General features: G+C 37.1%; 1 protein-coding gene across 2 annotated transcripts; it reads right to left on the minus strand.

Annotated features, from left to right (window-relative positions):
• Nucleotides 1-209: 209 nt before the first annotated feature.
• LOC107871293 (probable UDP-N-acetylglucosamine--peptide N-acetylglucosaminyltransferase SEC) lies at nucleotides 210-16,201 on the minus strand. Of its 2 annotated transcripts, none has more exons than XM_016718179.2 (28): nucleotides 15,719-16,201; nucleotides 10,092-10,237; nucleotides 9,900-9,998; nucleotides 9,761-9,811; nucleotides 7,173-7,289; nucleotides 7,020-7,076; nucleotides 6,616-6,735; nucleotides 6,416-6,478; nucleotides 6,247-6,325; nucleotides 5,814-5,923; nucleotides 5,663-5,716; nucleotides 5,507-5,574; nucleotides 5,292-5,394; nucleotides 4,905-5,107; nucleotides 4,703-4,799; nucleotides 3,635-3,706; nucleotides 3,443-3,519; nucleotides 3,250-3,366; nucleotides 3,068-3,152; nucleotides 2,794-2,961; nucleotides 2,308-2,418; nucleotides 2,089-2,175; nucleotides 1,867-1,994; nucleotides 1,705-1,787; nucleotides 1,481-1,586; nucleotides 1,242-1,388; nucleotides 607-727; nucleotides 210-453 (listed from the first exon to the last, which is right to left on the minus strand). In XM_016718179.2, the coding sequence occupies exons 1-28, from the start codon at nucleotides 15,885-15,887 to the stop codon at nucleotides 340-342; spliced, it is 2,952 nt and encodes a 983-aa protein (XP_016573665.1). In that variant the 5' UTR covers nucleotides 15,888-16,201; the 3' UTR covers nucleotides 210-339. The 2 variants fall into 2 exon arrangements, with proteins under 2 accessions (XP_016573665.1, XP_047268699.1); XM_047412743.1 differs by having other exon boundaries at nucleotides 10,092-10,294; nucleotides 15,719-16,104.
• Between the last annotated feature and the right edge of the window lie 7,536 nt (nucleotides 16,202-23,737).

Raw genomic sequence — 23,737 nt, forward strand, 5'->3', positions numbered from 1 at the left:
ACTGTTCAATGATTTTACTAGGGTCATCCATCAACTAAGGCCAGCATAAAGTCAGGTACAGGTACAATGGATACTCTAAATTGCTTCTAATAACTCAACGTCACAAGTGGTAAACACCCTTCACCTCCAAAACCTGAGGTAACGGTTTGTCACCGAGGCAAAGTGAGGAGCTCCTGGGAGGGGTTAAAGTAGTAGTACTCTACAAGATATGATAGCAACTCAACCTTAAATAATATCACTAACAGTGAGACAGATACCGATTCAACCTTCATAATAAATAGCTTTTCCCATTCTCTTAAGTATTATCTACATTCCCGTTTTATATTACTATTTTTACATCTATCGGTCATAAGGAAATTCCATGTCGTTCTCTGTCACTTTAAACGGCTGAGGATGTTGGCCGAAGCAATAGAGATTCCACATCTTAAAATATGACCGCTCCAGATTCCGTACCTAAGGATGCATAGAAAAGAGCTTTAGCATTGTTCAAGTAAAAGAACGGCACTTAAAGCAACTCAGTTGTAACGGTGGTTCAGAAAATATTAAGGTACTTGACGTCATAAGCATTGAAATAACAGTCATGTATCACGGGGTTAGATCACTCACCCAGCGCGCTGTGTCAAATAGAGGGCAACTCAGACGCACAGCATTGAGTCTATTGGTGAGATCTTGGAGCTTGGGACGATTCAGAGCCAGTGACACTGCTCTCTCTTCATACTCCGTCATACTGTTAAAAAAAAAAAAGCAAAACAAAATGAAGAAAGCCCGAAAAGGTAGAAGTACACGGATTAGAAAAGTATCTTCTCCCCTTCTCTTTGTTTCAACACACGTCATCCCCATCTGAGACTATATCTTATATGGTTTAAACTAGATAGGATGAAGAAAGCCTGAAAAGGTCGAAAGTACCAAGGACGAGAGAAGTATGCTCTCCCCTTCTCGTTGTTTCAAAACAGGTCATCCCCATCTGAGACTATCTTTATATGGTTTAAACTAGATAGGATGCCCTTTCACAAGCAGAATAAAATTATACTAGATTGTTCAGTTTTACTGTCAGTTTTGAGTTTGTAGCTAACATTTCTTAGATATATACAATAGTAGAACGTCGTCCATACAAGATAAGACTTCACATGTATCAAAATAAAGCTTCTGAAGTGCAATTCAGTGGAAATATCAGCTTAAGAATGAAACATGTTTGCCAGGACCAAACCATCATAGAAACCTGCAGAGTCCAAAACACCTACCTGTTAACAACCATCTCCTCACCAACCCCTGTGGCCAAACACAGCGAGCCAGCAACTCTAGTTGCCATTTTCTCTAGGGGAAGGGTGACCATCGGGAGACCAGCCCAAAGTACATCCGTTCCAGTGGTATGTGCATTGCACAGTGGTCTGTGAGAACAGAAACCAAATTCATCAGCATGAGCTGCATCTACACAGGATATTGCGAAAGCAAGATGCAAGAAAGTTTGTAATATTCTAACGTGTCGAGGCAAAGGTCTGCCAAGGAGCTGCGTCTGATGTGCTCTTGTTTCATTGCAACATCTGTGAAAATAATTTGGTCCGGCTGCACACCTTGTGCAGCAGCATCTGGAAAAAATAAAAACCACATTAAGGATATCTCCTGTAACAGATTCCGTAGAATAATATTTCAAAGCAACATCAGACAAGCTTATAGCAATAGAAATAATGTGAAAGAGAAACATACGTGCGCGAACCCTCATTTCTCCTGCAGCTGGAAATCTGAGAAGCCAAAGAGCACTGCTTGGTACACGCTTAAGAATATTGCACCTGCAACATCAAACTCAAGTGTATAATGCAAGTTGTCTTAACAAACAGTATACCAATATAAAAGCCATCCGAACATTACCATGTCTTAAATATCTCAGGATCCATCTTGTAGAGCTGATTAAAACAAGCAAAAATGAATTTGTCCTCTGGCAACCCATAATCTGAACGCTTGGGTTGGAAGTTTGGATCTAACACGTCAAGGTTTTTCTAGACATTGGCATGAAACCCATCAACATTCAGGAAAAGGGAACAATTAAAAAAATTAAAATAAGAATCTGAAAGCTTGAGCCCAAGAACTCACTTGCTTATAATCATTGACAAAATAACAATGAGGGAGATGGACAAGCTTCTCTGAGTAAATATGTGAGTACCGCGTAGGTGACACAAACTACCAAGCATAGAGGAGAAGCAATGTCAATGTCAAGGACAAGAAAGAAGAGCAAATAGTGTGAAACCAACTGCCGTGTATTCAGAAAAAAGTATGTCAAGATCATAAGAAAATGGAAAATAACTAAAATACCTCATCCGTAACCAAATAATGTATATAGTTAGCTCCAGTGGTTCCAGGAAACCCCATATATGAAACCTGGATAGGAGCAGGCTGCATTGCAAAGATCTCATTTCGGGCTCCCTACAAAATATAATTAGCAGGTTAAAAATGAGCAGCCTTACCAATGTCGAACTTTCCACAACAAATACGCGTTCAAATGGCTACAAAAGTATAGCAGTAAAGCTCATGAGACCGTCCAGAATCCTGTAGTTAGGCAATGAAATAATGTGAGATGACATTTTCCAAATACTCATAGCGCAAGGTCATGCTAATCCAAGTTCAATCCTGATCTCCATATTTCTGGGGAACTTCCCCAACAATGATTGCTCTGTTTTTTTTTTTTCCTGTTCTACTCTTTTATTCTTTAATGGGTTACACCCACAAACAAATGAATTCAACTACAAAATAAGAATATGATCTCATTAAGATTAATAAGGTAAGTAATTAATATCTTACCTTAGTATAACCATTAAGATTGATCAGGATCTGTATTTGATCCTCATTAATCATTTGAGCTATCACATCAGATGTCAAGGACGCTACATCAACAAAATGCTCTACTTCTGACTGAATGCGGAGCCTCCACTCAGTGCCATCATTTGGACTCAAAGCATAGCAGAACACCTGGCAATAGGAGTCCTTGTAGGTTTAATAGGAACCGCAGGGGGAAGAGAAGAGGGGGCAAGCATAACAGCACCAATGAATCTTTAAAATGATATGTTATCCAAACCTCAACATTTTCTCTATCGTGCATGCCAAACACTGAACCCATCAGATGAGATAGTGGGTGGTTTCCAAAATCACTACTCACATATCTAGGCACATTTAAAAAAATATCATTATATCGGTAATAGTTGTAACTTTAATATCCGAGGAAGATGTAAGCAAGTAGACAGCTAGTCAGAGGCTTACCCGACCCTAAGCCGACCACTCCTGCCACCACCCTTTATTGGCAATGGTGGAGGATGAGTGAAAGGAGGAAGTGCGAAGCGAGCTGCAATTACAGAGCAGTGCTGGGCATACTTGCAACTGTATAATCAACGGAAAGGTAAGTTAGAAAGTCGCATCATTCTTCTCCATCGATCCAAAAGAGAAAATCCCTCACCTGATTTCTAGAGCTAGCAGTGGATCGAGAGGGTAAGCAATTGCATGGAAAGGCTGTACGCTGGGGATAACTGACATCTACGACAAAGTTGCAATAGAGAAAATATTCAAGGAAGATATGAATCAGTATCACCGTGATCAACATATAGCTTACAATACCGACATGTTATGGTGGAATGAGAAGCAGAGATACCTTAATCTGTCTTCTCAGGATCCCCTCAACTTCAATAAACATCTTCTCTCGATCATCCCAGTCACAGACACACTAGGAGTATAAAATCAAACATAATAAGTGTGCTTGAAACAAAGAATCCCAGCAAACATGCATATAATTAGCAGGAACAAATTAAGCCTCAGTTCAAAGTCACTTGTAAAGCAATATATCAATGTAGTGTCCAACGCTACCTAAGAACACCCACTCAAGGAAAAAGTAAGGTCTTATGTTATTCCTCGTGCGCAAGATGCACATGGAAATTACCTTAAGTTTCTTACAATACTAGGGTAGAGAATTATTAGGTAATGGAGTGTTGTCTTGCTTTGCGGCGGGTTTAGGATTGGTGGCGCCTGTCGTAGTGCTAGGCTTATTCTTGTAGTTTCTTGCCTTTGATATCTACTATCATCTATTGTTCATTGTGTTTCAGTTATTGGACTATTTTGTTGCACATTCTGTTGTTACTGTTCCTTTTCTAAATGCAAGACATTATTTTCCTTATAAGTTACTGCATTTTCTTTGCTGTCATTTTTCCCTTTCATAACTACATATGATTTGTTGCACTCGGGCCGAGGGTCCTTCGGAAACAACCTATCTACTTCCACGAGGTAGGGATAAGGTATGTGTACACACTGCCCTCCCAAGACCCCACCTGTGGGATTTACTGGGTATGTTGTTGTTGTTGTTTTTGTTATTGTTGTTGTGCTTACAACACTAGATGCTAAACTTATCTCAAGTATTTATTCCAAGCTGATAAATTGGCATCGGAGGTAGAACGAGGACAAGACAAATCTAAGTCTTAACATAAAACTACTACTTAAAAAGTCTTAACAATAAACATAATAAAAATAGAGGAGGCTAAGAGCACAGCATGAAACTTCATCTAAATAAGGTAGTTTGGTTTTTGAAACATATCTTAAGCATAGTCCATCAACAGATAATACTATCATATGAGTTTATCATGCTGACATTAAAAAAGGCAGCAAATATACATGAACTCTTTGATAACCCCCACACAAAAAAACATTGGCAACTGATGGATGAAGATACCTGTAACGTGTGAAGAAGATTGCAAGTTGCTTCTGGGAAGTCAGGACGTAGCATCAAAGCTTGTCTATAGCTTTTTATAGCTGCTTCCACATTACCACTGCAGGATATTGAATGAAAGCATTACTAACAAGCAAATGGACATAAACCACACACATGAGAAAGGACCATGAACAGTTTAAAGCTTGCAAACTAGACAATGAACCTGTCCTTATAAGATGAGGCCAGATTTGCATGAGCCTCCGCCATATTTGGTCTAATGGTAATAGCTCGCATATAGTCCTGAATAGCTTCGTTAACTCTACCGATCTCCTTGTACGTGTTACCTCTATTGACTAGTCCATCAGCTGCCATGGGATCAATCCTGAGCACCTCATTGTAGCAAGATATGGCATCTGCATAGTTACCCTGTAAGTTAACCAAAAGAAAATAATCATTTGTCTGGTCAAAACCCTGCAAGGGGAGCGCACTAATTGCTCAAGAGAACAATCACTCCTAGCTATATCTTTGCAACCACATACAGCCCTCCGAACAGCTTTTCTTTCACAGACATGAAAATTATTGATTCTTCAAATCGCATATAAACATGTACCTGCTGCTTGTATATTATGGCTAAATTGTTAAAAGGAGCTGAAAGTCCGGTTGTCACAGCTAAAGTTGCCTTGTAACACTGTGCAGCGGCACTCATCATGTTCCTAGAGAATCAGGAATGACAACTCTGATTACTTGATCTGAGTATCCCAAGTCCTCCCAAAAGGGATCAAAAAAAAACAAAAGAAAATAATTAATTGAATCCAGTAACCCTACCACTCCATATAAATGTTTCCAAGATTAGTCAGTGCTTGAGGATGGTTAGGCTGAAGTGAGAGGCATTGCTGCAAGCACCAATCAGATAGATTAAGCAAATAGCATGATAGAGAAAAAAGAACGCATGTATATGCACAAAAAGTGGATATAGCTTACACGATAGTAATGAATTGCTTCTTCAACCCTACCAGCATCTTTCAGAGCATTACCCTAAAAGCAACAGAGGGGGGAGAGTAGATAATTAACACCCAAAGAAATTAAGTTGTACCGGACAACTACACAGTAGAAGATGAAATAAAGGCCCAACCAGGTTGTTATATGCCTCCAAAAATCCAGCATCACAGGTAATAGCTCTCCTGTAATTAAGCATGGCCATCTCCAGGTTACCTTGCTCATAGTACACAGTAGCTAAGTTGCCTGTGCAATTTTTACATTAACTTACGATCTGTACAATGATCAATCACCATCACTACTACCCTATGGATTCATTCCCCCAAAAGATAAAGAGGAACTCAGTAATTTGCTTATTGTGAGCCTCTCCCTCCCTTCCTCCTCTTTTTTTTTTTGGAGGGGGGGGTCACTAATGTCTGGTTAACACCAAGCCTACACATTTTCCGTGCTACTTTATCTTCCACTGCATAAATTAAATTCATGGGAAAATGGAAACTCAAGGTTTCACCCAGTAGAAAGCAACCTCATAGCAATGAATATGAAGATAAGACCGAGAAAGGCGCACTTACCAAAAGCCATTGCATAGTCTGGTCGCACAAGGAGAGCACGCTGATAACACATAATGGCCTCCTGTGGCATCCCCAGGGCCTGGAAATTCAAAGCAGATACACATATTCCTCACATTCTTGTCCAGGCACTTGAAAACGGACCATATTAGCACAATGCAGAAGGGCTTACCTTATACACATTTCCCAGGTTCAAATATGCATCTGAAAAATTTGGTTTTAGCTTGACAGCTTCCTGGATATGAGAAGTTTGAACCACAAAATAGTGAGTCAACATAATTGCCCATAAACAAAGAAGGAAAGCAAAATCAAAACAAATCCAAGACTCTGATTTAATAAAGTAATACATTACGATATAAGGTACTACCATACCTTGTAGTACTGCAATGCTCTATTAAGATCGCCCGCATCCATAAAGAGGCTAGCAAGATTGGACCATGCAACGGCAAAAGTAGGTTGTATACGTAGTGCCTCCACATAACAATTGTATGCCTAATGGAAAACTAATAATCAAGACAACAGAAATCAACCAGCATAAGCCAGCAAAGCATTTATAGCCAACAGAAATGCACAGGAACTGCACTTCAAGACTCAGAGACCTGTCAAAGAATAAGAAAATTGGAGAATGCAGAGTATATCTAACTCGGACACATTGTGTAGATGTTGTACAAAGTTCAAGTTCAGAACCATCCTACAGCCACTTGTAAAATACATATAGGGCCCATCATCAACGGCAGAGAAAAACAGAATAAGTTACGAAAGACCCAGTCTTTTACCTCTTGCACCAAACCTTGTGCTTTCATCAAATTCCCAAGATTGCTATGCGCATCAACCTAGAAACAATAAAAAAGAGAGTAAAGAAAGAAACATCGGAAGAAGCAAAACAACTGAACCGCTAAAAAGAAGAAAAATAAAATAGGTTTGAGTACCAGACGAGGATTTAAAGCTAGAGCCTGACGGCAACATTGGGCTGCCTCACTCAGCCTTCCTTTCCTCATATATGCACCAGATAAATTTGACCAAGCATCAGCAAAATTGGGACGCAGCTGCAATCAAAATATTACCTTAAATCATGTCGTCCAACAATACAACAACAACAACAACAAAAAACCCAGTGTATTCCCACCTAGTGGGGGTCTGGGGGGGGTTAAGATGTACGCAGTCCATACCTCTACCTCTGATGAAGTAGAAAGGTTGTTTCCGATAGACCCCCGGCTCAAGGCACGAGATACCACACAAACACATAGTAAAGCACAGAAGCAGAAACATAAATACGGCACCCATAAGTAATATAAAACAGAGGAAAGCAGAGGAAAGCACACAGATTCGTAGTAAAACATGGAACACGGAATCATAACAGGAATAAAACCCCCACCAAGTAATTCCCTACAGTAACGACCCAAACTGGCCCTAATCCTCTGCCGAAATTCGCGCCCTCCAGACCTTCCTATCTAGGGTCATGTCCTCGGAGAGCTGTAACTGTTCCATGTCCCGCCTAATCACCTCACCCCAGTACTTCTTCGGCCTACCCCTACCCCGCCTAAAACCATCCAACGCTAGCCTCTCACACCTACGGACCGGGGCATCCATGCCCCTCCTCTTCACGTGTCCGAACTATCTCAATCGTGCTTCCCGCATCTTGCACTCCACTGAAGTCACACCAACCTTCTCCCAGATAGTCTCATTCCGAACTCTATCCCCTCTAGTCAGTCCACACATCCAGCGCAACATCCGCATTTCTGCCACCTTCATTTTTTGGATGTGGGAGTTCTTAACTGGCCAACACTCCGCTCCATACAACAAGGCCGGACGGACTACCGCCCTGTAGAATTTGCCTTTAAGCTTGAGCGGCACCTTCTTATCACACAGCACCCCCGACGCGAGTTTCCACTTCATCCATCCCGCCCCAATACGGTGCGAGACATCCTCGTCAATCTCACCGTTACTCTGGATGACGAACCCAAGATACTTGAACTTATCCCTCTTACATACCTTCTGTGCTTCCAGCTTCACTACTACCTCATTCTCCCGCCTCACGTCATTAAACTTGCATTCCGCATACTCTGTCTTGCTTCTGCTCACCCTGAACCCTTTAGACTCAAGAGTTTGCCTCCACACCTCTAATTTGTCATTCACACCCCCTCGAGTCTCATCAATCAGAACTACATCGTCTGCAAAAAGCATACACCACGGCACCTCCCCTTGAATGCGCCGCGTCAACACATCCATCACCAACGCAAACAAAAAGGGACTAAGAGTAGATCCCTGATGCAATGATGCAATCCTGTCAGGACAGTGAAATGCTCTGAGTCCCCTCCCGCCGTCCTCACCTGAGTTTTCGCTCCATCATACATATCCTTAATTACTCTGATATATGCCAACGGTACTCCACTCACCTCCAAGCATCTCCAAAGCACCTCCCTGGGGACTTTGTCGTATGCCTTCTCCAGGTCGATAAACACCATGTGTAGATCCTTCTTCCTCTCCCTATACTGCTCCACCAACCTCCGCACCAAGTGGATTGCCTCCGTCGTTGAGCGGCCGGGCATAAATCCGAACTGGTTTTCCGAAATAGACACTATCCGTCTCAGCCTCACCTCGACTACTCTCTCCCAGATCTTCATAGAGTGACTCAATAACTTAATCCCCTATAGTTATTGCAACTCTAAATGTCCCCCTTATTCTTATAGAGAGGGACCATGGTACTCCACCTCCACGCCTCGGGCATCTTTGCCGTCCTGAAGATTTCATTAAACAATCCAGTCAACCACCTTACACCAGCCTCTCCAACGAACTTCCAAAACTCCACCGGTATCTCATCCGGCCCCGTCGCCCTACCCCTTCGCATCCTGCGGACAGCCTGTCTAACCTCTTTTACCTTAAAACGTCTGCAATAGCTAAAATCCCGACACTCCTCTGAATGCTCCAGTTCCCCTAACACAATAGCTCTATCCCCTTCGTCATTCAAGAGCCTATGAAAATACGACTGCTATCTCTTCTTAATGTGGCCGTCCTCCACCAACACTCTACCGTCCTCCCCCTTAATGCACCTCACCTGATCGAGGTCACGACCCTTACTCGTCCAACAATACTGAACTATAATTAAATTATAGCAAACACCTTCGCAGTATATAAACGATAGAACGCTGCTTTTTCTTTCTCTATTTTTTTATTTTATTTTATTTTATTTTATTTTTTGAGAAAAACCGCTAGACCACTCCTTTGGAGGCCTGCATTGCATATTTTCAACTTACACCCTCTTTTGTAAATGATCCACCATATCCAATCTCCAAATCCATACCATGGTGAAACCATTACAAGAATATGTGAATAGTTAAATAGCAAAAGCTTCCCAAGTCAACAAAAGCCATGAAGAGGCACAGAGTCAAAAATAAATTTAACACTCTTTGATCCCAACAGAAGGGAGAGAAGTTTAATCATGCCACTAACCATCGACTTGAGTAGGATAAATGAAAATAATTACATTCTGATAGAGCAAATGAAGATGCATACAAACCTCTATTGCAATCAAATAATAGCGTATTGCAACATCAATATTGTCTTTTTCCTGCAAATAATAGAAGCCAAACAAACCATATCAGTGTTCAATCACAAAAAGAAAAAGTTAGCAACAAGAACTACTAATACACCCATACCTTCCAAGCATTTGCCATATTTCCATAGCACTCAGCAAAGTGAGGGTTAACGCGGAGGGCTTCTTCATTTTTTGCAATGCATGTATCAAAATCATGCAACTAAAACAAGGAAAAATAAAACGCTCGACTTAGATCAAGTGCAAGCAAGATATGGGAGGTACTGTGAATATAAAACACTGTTAGAAAGTATACCTGATAATATATAGCCCCCAAAAGGAGGAGATTATCAGTGCGCTGGGGATTCCTCTCATAAACTGCTTTGCTATGCTCTAGAGCCTGTTTATAGTTTCCAGCTTTGTAGTTCTGATGAGCAAGGGTTAAAAGTGTGTCCTCATCAACTGTGGCACAATAAATATAGATATCAAAAGCTATATATATGTGTGTGTCCTCATCAACTGTGGCGCAATAAATACAGATGTCAAAAGCTATCTATCTATCTATATATATATATATATATATATATATATATAGAGAGAGAGAGAGAGAGAGAGAGAGAGAGAGAGTGGGTGTACCAGCAATGCATGTTATCACTAATATTCAGCTGACAGCAGACTTCACGACTTAAAAGTAAATATTACATTTAAATATATCAACCTTATAGCTATTTGAAACCGAAGCTGATGACAATTAAAAGTCCTCATTTCATGTATCAATAAATCAATGACTTCACTTTTTCTTTTCTTTTTTTCTTATTGTGCTCTTTTAGTGTCTTGAGGCAGGAGTACGACGTGGTGGTGAGGTTCAGTTTCTTGTAATGCTTTTTTTCTTGTAAGGTTCAGTTTTCACTGTTGTGTAATATATTCTAAATTAATTTGTAGCAATTACTCCAGAATTAATCAACTTTTCTTCTTTCATGTAATTAAAAGCCCTATACCAACCAAATTTTGAGACGCGGGGGGGGTGAATGAAAAATTGGACGTTTGGAGGCAAACCCTTGAATCTAAGGGGTTCAGGGTGAATAGATCCAAGACGGAGTATATGGAAGGCAAGTTTAGTGTCTTGAGGCAGGAGTACGATGTGGTGGTGAGGTTGGAATCCCAGGATGTTTGTAAGAGAGAATAGTTTTAAGTATCTTGGGTCTAAGATCCAGATTGATGAGGATGTCTCTAATCGTATTGGAGCAGGATGGATGAAGTGGAGACTCGTTTCAGGAGTGTTGTGTGATAAGAAGGTGCCCTTAAACTTAAAAGGCAAATTCTACCGAGTGACAGTCCGTCCGGCCATGCTCTATGAAGCGGAGTGTTGGTCAGTCAAGAACTCACACCTCCAAAAATTGGTGGCGGAAATGAGAATGCTGCATTAAATGTGTGGACTTACTAGAGGGGATCAAGTTAGGAATGAGATTATTCGGAAGAAGGTGGGAGTGGCTTCAGTGGAGGATAAGATGCGGGAAGGAAGATTGAGATGGTTTGGGCATGTGATGAGGAGGGGCACGGATGCCTCAGTTCGTAGGTGTGTGAGGCTAGCTTTGGATGGCTTCAGGAGAAGTAGAGGTAGGCCGAAGAAATACTGGACGGAGGTGATTAGACATGACATGGAGCAGCTACAACTTACTGAGGACATAACCCTAGATACGAAGGTGTGGAGGGCGCGGATATAGGGTAGAAGGCTAGTGTGAGTGTGTGGGTTGTAGCAAGTAGTTAGGTGATTTTCTTGTGTAGCCGGGTTAGTATTCTTTGGACTGTGTCCATAGGTAGGAGTCTCTAGCCAGGAGAATTTGGGTGTGGTGGGTGTCTTTGGTCTGTGTGTGTATGTTCCTACTTGGTGAGTGTCCTATTTCTTAGTCCTTATTTCGTAGTGCTCTTATTTCTCTTATCTCGCATTTTCTATGATTTCAATTTTTGCAATTTTATTCCTTATTTCTATTATGTCATCCATCCTGCTGCTTGTTTCATTACGACCTTGTTTACTATTCTTTATCTTGAGCCCAGGGTCTATCGGAAATAGGGTCTATCGGAAACAGCCCCTCTACTTCTTCGGAGATAGCAGTGTGGACTGCGTACATCTTACCCTCCCCAGACCCCACTTTGTGGGAACACACTGGGTTTGTTGTTGTTGTTGCTGTTGTTTTTGTTAAAATAGTAGTACTAGAGCCTCTGAAATGTTAATATTAGCAAAAATAAATTCCATCACCAGCTAATAGCCACATGCTACCTGCCCGGATTGCATCGGTCAACATTCTAGTGGCACTACTGCTATTAGTCTATTACCAGCGAACATTCAACAATACGGCGCCGTTTATAGTGATCCTTCTGGCAGCCACTTGACCACTTCTTTGGCCATCTACGATGACTTAAGTAAAACACTTCCCAAAACGTCTTCATTCTTTCTGGGTTTCATTTTATGTAACGATGTTCCTATGAGGGGAATCAGAGAGTGTTTCCTTGATTACGATTGTCTCAAACTATTCTTAAATATTTTGCGTTATCCAGATCCATATCACCTTACATCTTCCCAGGCTTTGTAGTTGGTAACTGAGGAAAAACTACTACTTGTGTGCTGCAAAAACTTCCTTTCTACTGTATAATTACTCATGGCTTTTCAGAAAAAAAATTGCTACACAGCTTTTCTTTCTAGTGACCTATCACTATTCCGGTGATAATTATTCCAATGATTTTTGTGCACTAGTTTTCTTTGACAAATTAAACAACATCATATCCAGTGCAATCCCATCGGTCCCACCGGTGGGGTCTGGAGAGGTTAGGAGTGTACGCAGACCGCAGTAGAAGGTTTCCGAGAGACCCTTGACTCAAGTAACGCATACCAAAACAGTTTTAAAAAAGAAATCAAATACAAAAGTAAAGCATTCAGCAAATAAATAGAGAAATCATTACAAGGCATTCAGAAAAGAAAAAAAAAACGATAATAGAAGCAAGGAAACAAGAAGCAGTAACAGAAATTGAAGGACCACAAACTACAAGACTAGAACTAATGCTACTGGTATGCAAGGAGACCTGTCTAGTCAAAGAGGCTTCTAACTAACCTTCTAACCTTTATCCTCGACCTCCATATCTTCCTATCTTAAGGTCATATCATCATATCATCGGTAAGCTGAAGATGTGCCACGTTCATCACCTCTGCACAATACTTCTTTGGCTTGCCTCTACCTCGGCTCAAACCAAGCCTCTAATCAAACCCACCACTGCCAACCTCACACCTCCTCACCAGGCATGCCTGAACTATCTCATACTCTCATACCTCATCTTGTCCACCACAGGTCACTCCCACCTTATTTCATCCCAAATTTAATGTATTCTAGTGTGCCCACACATTCAACTCAGCATCCTCATTTCCATAACTCTCATCTCCCAAACTGAGAGTTCTTAACTTGCCAAGACTATGCGCCACAATATGGTCGGCCTGATAGTACACTCTTATTGCACAAAACGCCAAAGGCGAACCTTCATTTTATCCCCCACGCCAATAACATGACCATGTGTGGCAATCATTATCGATCTCTCCATTTCCTTAACTAAAGACCCAAAATACTTAAAACTCCCTGTCTAAGGATGGCTAGAGCATCAAACCTCATTTCCAACGCCAACGTCATGTATTACATCCCTAAACTTACACTCTAAATGTTCAATTTTGGTCTTTCTCAACCTAAGCCATTTACACCACAAGGTTTGTCTGCACACCTCTAGCCTAGTGTTAATTCATCCTCCAAACAAATTCATTAAACCATTTAACATCAAAATTCAACATAAAAGCCATATTTTTAAAAAAAATCAAAACATCTTAATCACAAACCTAAACATATCAACTAAATTAAAAGAAAAGGAAATATAGTCTCTAATACTTAAAATTGTCTTCCTATTCATCCTCCAAACAAGTTCGCTAAACTCTCTTAACATCAAATTCAAATAAAAACCATATTACTTAACATCAAAACATCTCAATTGCATACCTAAACCCTTTACACTCGATTTATCTCCATACCTCTAGCCTAGCGTTAATTCACACATCAAATTGAACATAGAAAACACAATTTTTAACATCAAAACATCTAAACCACAAACATAAACACATCAACTAACTAAAAAAACAGAAAATAAACAGTTCCTAAGTTAATACTGTATTATTTTTACAACCTTAGTGTCCGCGCCAGCTTTCTCACACCTCAAAAAAAAAACAGTTCCTAAATACTCAATTTATAACCCCTAGTGTCCGAGTCGGCTTTCTCGCACCTCGAAAAAAAAACAAAAAACAAAAAAAAGTTCCTAAGTATTCAATTTCATGACCGTAGTGTAAAAGTCAGCTTTCACGCACCTCGAAAAAACAAAAAAAAAAAAACAAATAAACAGTTCCTAAATATCTAGGCCAGCTTTCTCGCACCTCGGAAAAACAAAAAAAGAGTTCCTAAATATTCAATTTTACGACCGTAGTGTCCGAGCTAGCTTTTCTTGCACCTCGAACAAATCGAAAAAACAGTTGCTAAAAAACAACGAGTGGTGTTAATTTTACCTTCTCGATACAATTCAGAGTTGAAATATATGTCAAATTCATTAAAGCTTTGAGCATTAAATTCAACATAAAAGACACAATTTTAAACTTCAAAACATCTCAACCACAAACCTAAACACATCAACTAACTAAAAAACGGAAAATAAACAGTTCCTAAATATCTAGTCCAGCTTTCGCGCACCTCAAAAGAACAGTTACCTCACAAAAACAGTTCACATCTCAATTACAAACCTAAACAGATCAACTAACTAAAAAACAGAAAATAAACAGATCCTAATTTAATAATTTTTACGACCATAGTGTCCGAGCCAGCTTTCTCACACCTCAAAAAAGAAAACAGTTCCTAAATACTCAATTTTATAACGCTAGTGTCCGAGCCAGCTTTCTCACACCTCAAAAAAAAAAAAAAAGTTCCTAAATACTCAATTTTATAAAGCTAGCGTCCGAGCCAGCTTTCTCACACCTCCAAAAAAAAAAACAAAAATATAGTTCCTAAATATTCAATTTATAAACCCTGGTGTCCGAGCCGGCTTTCTCACACCTCCAAAAAAACAAAAAAAAACAGTTCCTAAATACTCAATTTTATAACCCTAGTGTTCGAGCGAGCTTTCTCGCACCTCAAAAAACAAAAAAAGTCCCTAAATATTCAATTTTATAACCCTAGTGTTTGAGCCAGCTTTCTCGCACCTCAAAAAAAACAGCTCCTAAATACTCAATTTTATAACCCTAGTATCCGATCCAGCTTTCTCGCACCTAAGAAAAACAAAAAAAAACAGTTCCTAAATACTCAATTTTATAACCCTAGTGTCCGAGCCAGTTTTCTCCCACCTCCAAAAACAAAAAAACAGTTCCTAAATCTTCAATTTTATAACTCTAGTGTTCGAGCCAGTTTTCTCGTACCTCCAAAAAACAAAAAAAAACAGTTCCTAAATACTCAATTTTATAACCCTAGCATCCGAGCCAGCTTTCTCCCACCTCGAAAAAACAAAAAAACAGTTCCTAAATATTCAATTTTATGACCGTCGCACCTGAAAAAACAAAAAAAACAGTTCCTAAATGTTCAATTTTACGACCGTAGCGTCCGAGCCAGCTTTCTCGCACCTCAAAAAAACAAAAAAACAGTTCCTAAATATTCAATTTTATGACCGTCGCATCTCGAAAAAAAAAAAAACAGTTCCTAAATGTTCAATTTTACGACCGTAGTGTCCGAGCCAGCTTTCTCACACCTCAAAAAACGAAAAAACAGTTCCTAAATATTCAATTTTACGACCGCAGTATCCGAGCTAGCTTTCACGCACTTACAAAAAAACTCAAAAACAGTAACTAGAAATCAACAATTGCTGTGTTAATTTTACCTTCACGAGACAATTCGGAGTTGATATTGACGGAAGGCAAACCGGAGTCGGAGTAAAACGGAAAAGACGAATCTACCCTCGGATCGCCGCCAACAACTCCATCATGTGAAACCCTAGAAATCAACTGCTGCTGCTGTTGCTGCCGTGGATCGCTTTGCAGCGACAACATCGCGATTGTTACAACATACGCTATGTGAAAAGAGGAAAGAGGAATTTAGCAGAAGTTATTTTTGCAACAAAAATAATGTTTTTGTGGTATCAATTTTGAGAAATGGAGAATAAATAAAGGGGGGAAATTGGAGGTGAGGGCTATTACTTGGAATTAATTGAGCTGCGAATAGAATGATTATTGAAAAATAGGAAGAAAGATAAGTATCATGTGAAATTAATTAATGTGTGTATAAGTTAGCATGGATAGAATGGTTATTAAAAATAGGAGGAAAGGTGAGCATTATATGAAATTAATTGATGTCTGTGCAAACTAACGTGAATAGAATGATTATTGAAATATAAGGCGAAAGGTGAAAACTAACGTGAATAGAATGATTATTGAAATATAAGGCGAAAGGTGAGTATCACGTGGATTTAGTATGCAAGGATTATTATTTAGGAAAAATAATATAAACATATATCTTAATGTATCATAGTTACATTAATTTTCATTTTTATAAAGTAATTATAAAAATCTCAGTAGATTATGCATTTTTATTAAATATATCATTAGTTAATTATGTATCTCAATAGATTCAAAATTAAAAAAATATATAGAGCGAATTATGCATTTTTATGAAAGAAAATATATATTTTTTTTATGTATTGTGTATATCAACAGATTTAAAATCACAAAAAATATAGCAAAAGTTAATTATGTATATTTGCAACAAATCTATATATATGAATTTTTTTCTTTGTATATATCTATTAAATTGAATCTTGACACAAGTAAAAACCTTGGTTCAGTGGCAAAGGGTTCAAACTTTCACACAGGGTTTGAGACCTATTCACAATAGGTTTTTAATTTATTTTTTTGCTTTCTGCGTTTGAATCCCCTAGTAGAAATTATGCCTCCGTCACTGATATCAAATGCTAACTATGTATCTCGACAAATTCAAAATCGAGATTTTCAGTAATTATGTAAAATATCAAATTTATTTATAATTAAATTTTAAATTGTCTTGATTTATGTTGTTTGCTATGTGAAATTAGTTTATGTGTAAACTAGCACAAACGTCATGAAGGAAATGGTTATTTTAAAAAGAGAGAGAGAGAGGTGATTGATTTCACGTGAGATTCCTTGATGTGTGTATAAACTGATACGAACAATACGATTATTAAAAAAGAAAAATAGAGGTGATAGATATTATATGAAATTAATTAATATACGAATAAGCTGATACAAATAATAATATTATTTCTTTTTAAAAAATGTAGGATTATATTTAAAATTAATCAATGTGCATCTAAACTGATACGAACCATATAATTATTAATTTATATGGACGTAAACTAGCAAAAACAACACGATTATTCAGAAAAGTTTTTTTTGAATTTGAGGGAATGAATTTTCCTTTGGGTAATTAGTGTAAGAATGACTATTGTGCTTTGTAGTTACGAGCTATTTTCTTATTGGTGTTTTGTGAAAAGACAATATTAACCTCGTATAATGGTCTGACACATATGGGATGTTTGTTTTTGGTCGGTTTGACCACTTTATTATTGCATAATGCATACGCGTGTATTTTTATTTAGAGCTACTTCATGTGATTTTAATTGTCACATTTTGAAGTGACACATTTTAGACCCCATTTGGTCATAAAAATTATTTTTTTCGAAATTGAAGATTTGGAGTTGAAGATGAAATTAGAGTAGAAATTGTGTTTGATCATTAATATAAATTAAAGATATTTTTAAAATTTTGTAAAAAAAGTATAAGTAAAAAAAGTGAAAACAAGTAAAACTTATTTTCACTTTTTCAAATATTTTTTTAGAATTGGAGTTGAAAAATTCATGGTCAAATGCAACGTGTTTTCGTTTTTTTCACTAAAGTGAAATAATTTTTCGGAAAAAAAAAATTATATGGCCAAACGGCTACTTAATAGAGGTACCCCATTCGATTTTAGTTGTTACATTTTAAATTGACACATTTATTAAGAAAAATAATTAATACGTAACATAATTATTTTATTATAATACCTCTATTAAATAATGCTTATATTATATCTTAAAATTAATTTTAAAAAAATAATTAACGTTAAGGGTAAAATATAAATAAAAAAGTTATCTTCTATTGATATGTCAAAAATGACAAGTAAAAATAGAAACTTAATTAAAAAATTAGTGACAAGTAAAAACGAACGGAGAAAGTAATTTGATTCACCAACAAAGTAATTTTTGAATTGGGTGAAAATTATTTTCATCCTCTAATTTTATTTTAAAAAGTAAATTTTTTCTCAACTCTAAATAAATGTCACGTTGTAAAATAAATAAGTACTACGTAGAATAAAGAAGAAGAATATTTATTATTTAAAATTGAGGGAATGTTTGATTTTTGTAAACGATTTTCACACTTTTGGATTATAATTTTAAGATAATGAAGGTGTTTGATTTGACTTTTAAGCTAGTTAAATTTACTTTTAGTTTTTTTTGTAACTTGTTTTGAATGTCTGGTAAAATTGAAAAAGCACTTAAAAGTATTTAGTCTTTATTTTGTTCAAATTAGCTTATGATTTATAAGTCAAAATTTATTAAGAATTTGTCTGAATTGACTTATTTTAGATGTTTTGAAGTGAAAATAGTTTTTAAGGATTCTTGTAGTGTTTGGTTTTAAAAAAATTAGAAAACAATGTTTATAAGTACTTGTTTTTAAGTCAAACAATAAAAAATGCCAAAACTCATAATTCGGATTTCTAATTTATAACTTTTAACTTATAGGAGTAGTTAATTATTTTGACTTATAGTAATTTTTATATAGTTTTCAAACATATAAATTTTATTTCAAAAAGCTTAAACATTTTACGTGAACTTAAATTGTTTGGCTCTTGAAATATGAATTGTGCCACATAAATTGGGATAAAAAGAATATCTAATGATGTATTTTTCAATCTTATATATAAAATATTAAACTATCGCCTCATATTAGCAATAACTTAATCAACTGAAACTGATCATCATGAGATTTTAGGTATAATTTCCAACAAAAACAAACACTAGGTGAGTTCTATCCATTCGTCCTAGTTTTAATGGACAAAGTTACTTGGTAATAATTGTTAGTAGGTATCCCGTGGAATAAATAAACTCAGAGTCGAAGCCAGAATTTTCACAAATGGGTTCAAAGTTTGAAGAAAAATCAATCGAAGAGAGTTCAACATTCATTATATATACATAAGATATAATTTTAGGGACCGGTAAATTTGTTGTCATGTGACCAGGAGGTCACAGGTTCAAGCCTTGGAAACAGCCCTTAGCAGAAATGTAAGGTAAGGCTGCGTACAATACACCTTTATGGTGGGACCCTTCCTCGAACTCTGCACATAGTAGGAGCTTTAGTGCACCGAACTACTCCTTTGATGTATAAATAGTATAATTTTCCACCGAATGGGGTTTGATGAACCCCCATGCTCCGCCCTTGCCATGGATTAATCAAAGTGCGCGCAAGCTGGTCCGGACACCACGATTGTTAAAAAAACGTTCTTTATGCACCAAAATTCAGAGTTTAAGTTGGTGAAACAACTCTTATTTTGATGTTGAACTCATATCAACTAATTAACTTGAAAAAAATACTGTTTATGAATAGTGATGTTGAAATGTTCTTCTATTTAGATGAAATCAAATGATTATTTATATACAAGCTCAGTTGATTTACAGTACTTCCTCCGTTTTAAAAATAATGACCTATTTTGACTTGGCACAAAGTTTAAAAAAATAAAGAAGACTTTTGAATCTTATGACCTTAAATTAAAGTTGTCAAATGTATCTAAATGCCCTTTAATCTTGTAGTAATAAACATGTCATGTGGAAAGTTGAAGTTAAAGTATTACCAAAAAAGGAAAGGGTCATTCTTTTTTAAACGGATTAAAAAGAAAAGTAGGTCATTCCTTTTTTAAACAGAGGGAGAAATTTTTTCTATAAAATTTTGTGAATATATAACCTAAAGGTAATGAAGCTCTTGGAAAATATATTTCAAGAACAAAAATATATGAAGAAAATCGCAATGATGAAAAGCTTAATAATTCGAACAACGAACACATAATTAAAGGCTCGAAATATGCATGAAACGTTTTCTTAAAAATGATATTTGCTCTCTTTCCTCTGCGAGATTGCTAGCGGATTGTATGCAAATAGTTTTAGTTGATGCGGCAAGCCTATGAAATTCTGTACTAAGCAAATAGTCAACCAACTAATGAAAGGATACAATCTTTCAATTAATTTAAGTTAAACAAAAATCCAACAGAAGCCTCATGATCCAAGTAAAGATGAATTTATGGTGTTTCAAAATTGTTGTTTTTCTCTTGCAAGGTAAGTTGCGCAGACTCTTCATTTTTTATGTTGCATCCGTATCTAATTCTTCAAAAATATACTAATATTGGCGAATTCGACATGCACCCATTGACACTTCTGACGGGTCCGAAAAACATAGCTTGCAAGTATGCATATGATTTAGTGGGACTTGTTTGTAGCTGCAAGCTGTGTGTTATAGCAATGTAGATGTTCATATGGATTCACCATCGTAGAAGAGTTACAACAACAATAAAACAATATACCCAGTGTATTCCCACAAAGTGGGGTCTTGAAGGTAAAGCCTATGCAGCTCATACCACTACCTCAGATGAAGTAGAGAGGTTGTTTCCGATGATCATAGAAGAGTAGATAAAGATTTAAAATTATCACATCAACGAGAGAGTGCATTGCAAGCAGGGGCGGATCTAATAGGGGTTCAGGGGTGGCATGGCACCCGCAAACTTCAATCAAAAAACGATGTGTATATATATATTTTGAAGAAAATCGGTATATTATTTAAGTGTCACCCGGTGCAGCAGTTGAGGAAGTAGTGTCAGTGGCAAATGCGCTGACATTTCACGTAGTATACCAGAGTTCAAATCTATACGCTAGCATTATTTTGTTACTTTTTGATCGCTCTTCTATTTTCTGTAAGCTTTTTTCCTCCTGACTTAATCTTTGTTTGACTCTCTTTTTTTTTTTGGTATTCTTTGTTTAAGAATTTTTAACTTAAGTGTAGAACATAGTTGAAGATTCCTTCTTCCTTCAAATTTATAGTTAACCTCTCCTCGTAAATCATAATAATGATGCTTGGCTTGATGTTATAATTTCTTAACAATAGAATTGGAAATATCCATTGAATGTTGACAACTATTTTGTACTTTCACGCTGACTGATAAGTTGAATTTAACTCTTGTTTACACAATTTATAGTAATTACAACAACAACAACAACAAATTCAGTGTATTCCCACATAGTGGGTTCTGGGGAGGGTAAAATATATGCAGTCCATACACTACCTCCGAAAAAGTAGAAAGGTTGTTTTCGATAGTTTTTATAATAATAATCAAATTTTTGTTATTTGATCTATTTGTCTATACAAATTGAAAAGACAAATAATCAAATCGAAACCCAAAGTCTATAAAATTGATAGAATATTTGTCTTATTTGGGGCAGTGTTAATAGCAAAACTTAAAGCAAAAAATTAACTGATTTCCAACTAAATTCGAAAAAATTAGGTTCTTCGATAATGTTTCAATGAAATTTTCCTTCAAAAATCTCTTACTAACAAGCCAAATTTCAGTGGGACGCTCATAAAAAGTATCTTTTTTGAGTAGTAGCTTTAACGTTAAAAGTGACATGACACCCGCAAACTCAAAATTCTAGATCCGCCTCTGATTGCAAGCAACGTACACATTAAGATAACATAAGATGTCGCTTGAAATGACTGGGCCTAGTATCTCCAGATGCAGCATTTACAACTGGTGATTGTGCTGCATATGAAAACTGATGCGAAGGGGTATTCATTGTTCAATTATGAATTAGTTACACACTTGTTCCGATCTAAAGTTACTAGTAATAGTACTTAAACCTGTGTAGACACGTAATTTTCTCCCTCCTTGAAAGCATTTTTTACCGTTTCTCTCATTTTACCACGTATCCTATCCACGTGGTAATTTTTTCGCAAGAAAACAAAATAAATAACTACCTCATCATTTTATTTATTTATTTTATTTTTATCTTTATCACATTTAACAAATCCTAACAAATTTTATCTTCTTTTGAACAGACTAACAACTCTTCCTATCAAATTTTGACATATCACACACCCCTACCCCCTTTCTCTCACTACCCCTAGACCTCCTCCCTACCCCAGTCACGTTTTCACTGGTTAACATATATACACAAATATTTCATTCACAAAAAGGGGGGGCATATACAGAATGGGGGACCATTTTTTCTTTTTTCTTTTTTTTATATAAACCAACTGAATACACACATACACGGGGAGCTTCCCTTTTTCTTCACCAAGACATCCACCCACCAGAAAATTGATACGTATACACACTCTTAAATTTTTTTCACCTAACACACATAAATCATCTTCTCCTCCACAAAATTTCAGGCACGAATTCCAGTCATTCACACCCACACACTCACTATCACAAAAAAATGAGACACTCTTACAGAATTCTCACTCACCGCTACACACACACATACTCTTTGAGAGGAAAAACAGTCCCTCATCCCCTCTTTGACTAAAAATCGCACACCCCACATGAGAATGGATGTAGATTGAGAGAGAGAGAGAGAGAGAGAGAGAAAAAGTCATGAACAGAGTGAAAGAGTGAGACGAGAGAGACGGACGGGGTTTGAATAGGCGAGGGTGGACAGAAATCGCCAAGAATCAGGTGGGTCAAGTTTTTCCCAGTGACCTGTTTGCCGGACCTGTCTGTTTCTAAATATTTTCAGGTGGCTCTAGCTAAAGAGCATCGAAAATCGCCGAAGATCTGACCATTTTATCAATTTCTGCCCATCGTTGCTCTCACCGAAATCTCTTTGTCTCATTTGATTTCGGTTTAGATTCGGTAAGATTTTGGATGCGAGTGTTCTCGGTTTTTGTAGATTTAGTCTCGGGTTGTTCGTTATTTCTTCCTTCTTAGGATTCAAATCTTACTGGGTTGTTATTCCTCAATATCGGAGTTGGAGTTGGTCACTGTTGAGGCCCTATTCGGAGTTCTAAAGTTCGGGTCTTCTTAAATCTTATTACCAATGAAATCAGTTCTTCAAAGGTCCATCTCTTAACTCTACTTTTGAATTATACCGAGGTGGTTAATATCATGATTTTGTGATGTGGTTTTGAATATTTTGAGCAAAATGTTGATTGCTGTTGTGGATGTGAATGATTGGTATGCTAAAATGTTTGAGTCCTCGTTTGGGTATGTGTTCGATATTGATTTCAGATGTTGAAAAAGTAATTTGATAGTCGAATTGGTTGTTTGGGGGTCGAAATCGAAAATTGATAATCGAATAAGTTGAAGGTTGTTTATTTTAATTCATTACTGAATATTGTTGAATTGGATAGCATCACGATAGGTTGAAGTCGATAGGCAAATTATAGGTTTTTGGGGTAGGCAAATTTAGAATTGGGGGGATTATTGAAATGTTTGAAATGTTTGTTGAATGTCTTATTTACCGCATTTGAAAAGTGTATTCATTTAGTCGGAGAATGCCCCGAGGTATTTGTATTTATTCACCGGAGAATGCCCCGACGTACTATGTTGGTGAAAGATGATCGTGATGAAGGCCCGAGGCATCGGGTAAAACAATGGAATGTAGTTTAGAATTAGCCTAGAATAGAGTAGGTTTATGTTTTTCGTATTTTTTATTTTTGGGGACTATATAATTGGACAGAACACTAAATTTTGGATTATTTTGTTTGATTTTGCTTGATTGATTGTTGTGCGTGCATTGTGTGGTTTATACACTCGTAGTGTCAAATTAGTCGATATGCTCCACCAA

This window comes from Capsicum annuum, chromosome 5 (genome assembly GCF_002878395.1).
Source record: "Capsicum annuum cultivar UCD-10X-F1 chromosome 5, UCD10Xv1.1, whole genome shotgun sequence".
In the NCBI taxonomy this organism is placed as follows: domain Eukaryota; kingdom Viridiplantae; phylum Streptophyta; class Magnoliopsida; order Solanales; family Solanaceae; genus Capsicum; species Capsicum annuum.

Excerpts from the sequence above, each read along its gene's own strand:
- LOC107871293 (XM_047412743.1), bottom strand. The coding sequence starts at position 15,887 with ATGTTGTCGCTGCAAAGCGATCCACGGCAGCAACAGCAGCAGCAGTTG. Across the intron at positions 7,077-7,172 it reads TAGCTTTAAATCCTCGTCTG|GTTGATGCGCATAGCAATCT; the intron begins GTACTCAAACCT and ends TATTGTTTCTAG. Across the intron at positions 2,176-2,307 it reads ATTATTTGGTTACGGATGAG|TTTGTGTCACCTACGCGGTA; the intron begins GTATTTTAGTTA and ends TATGCTTGGTAG.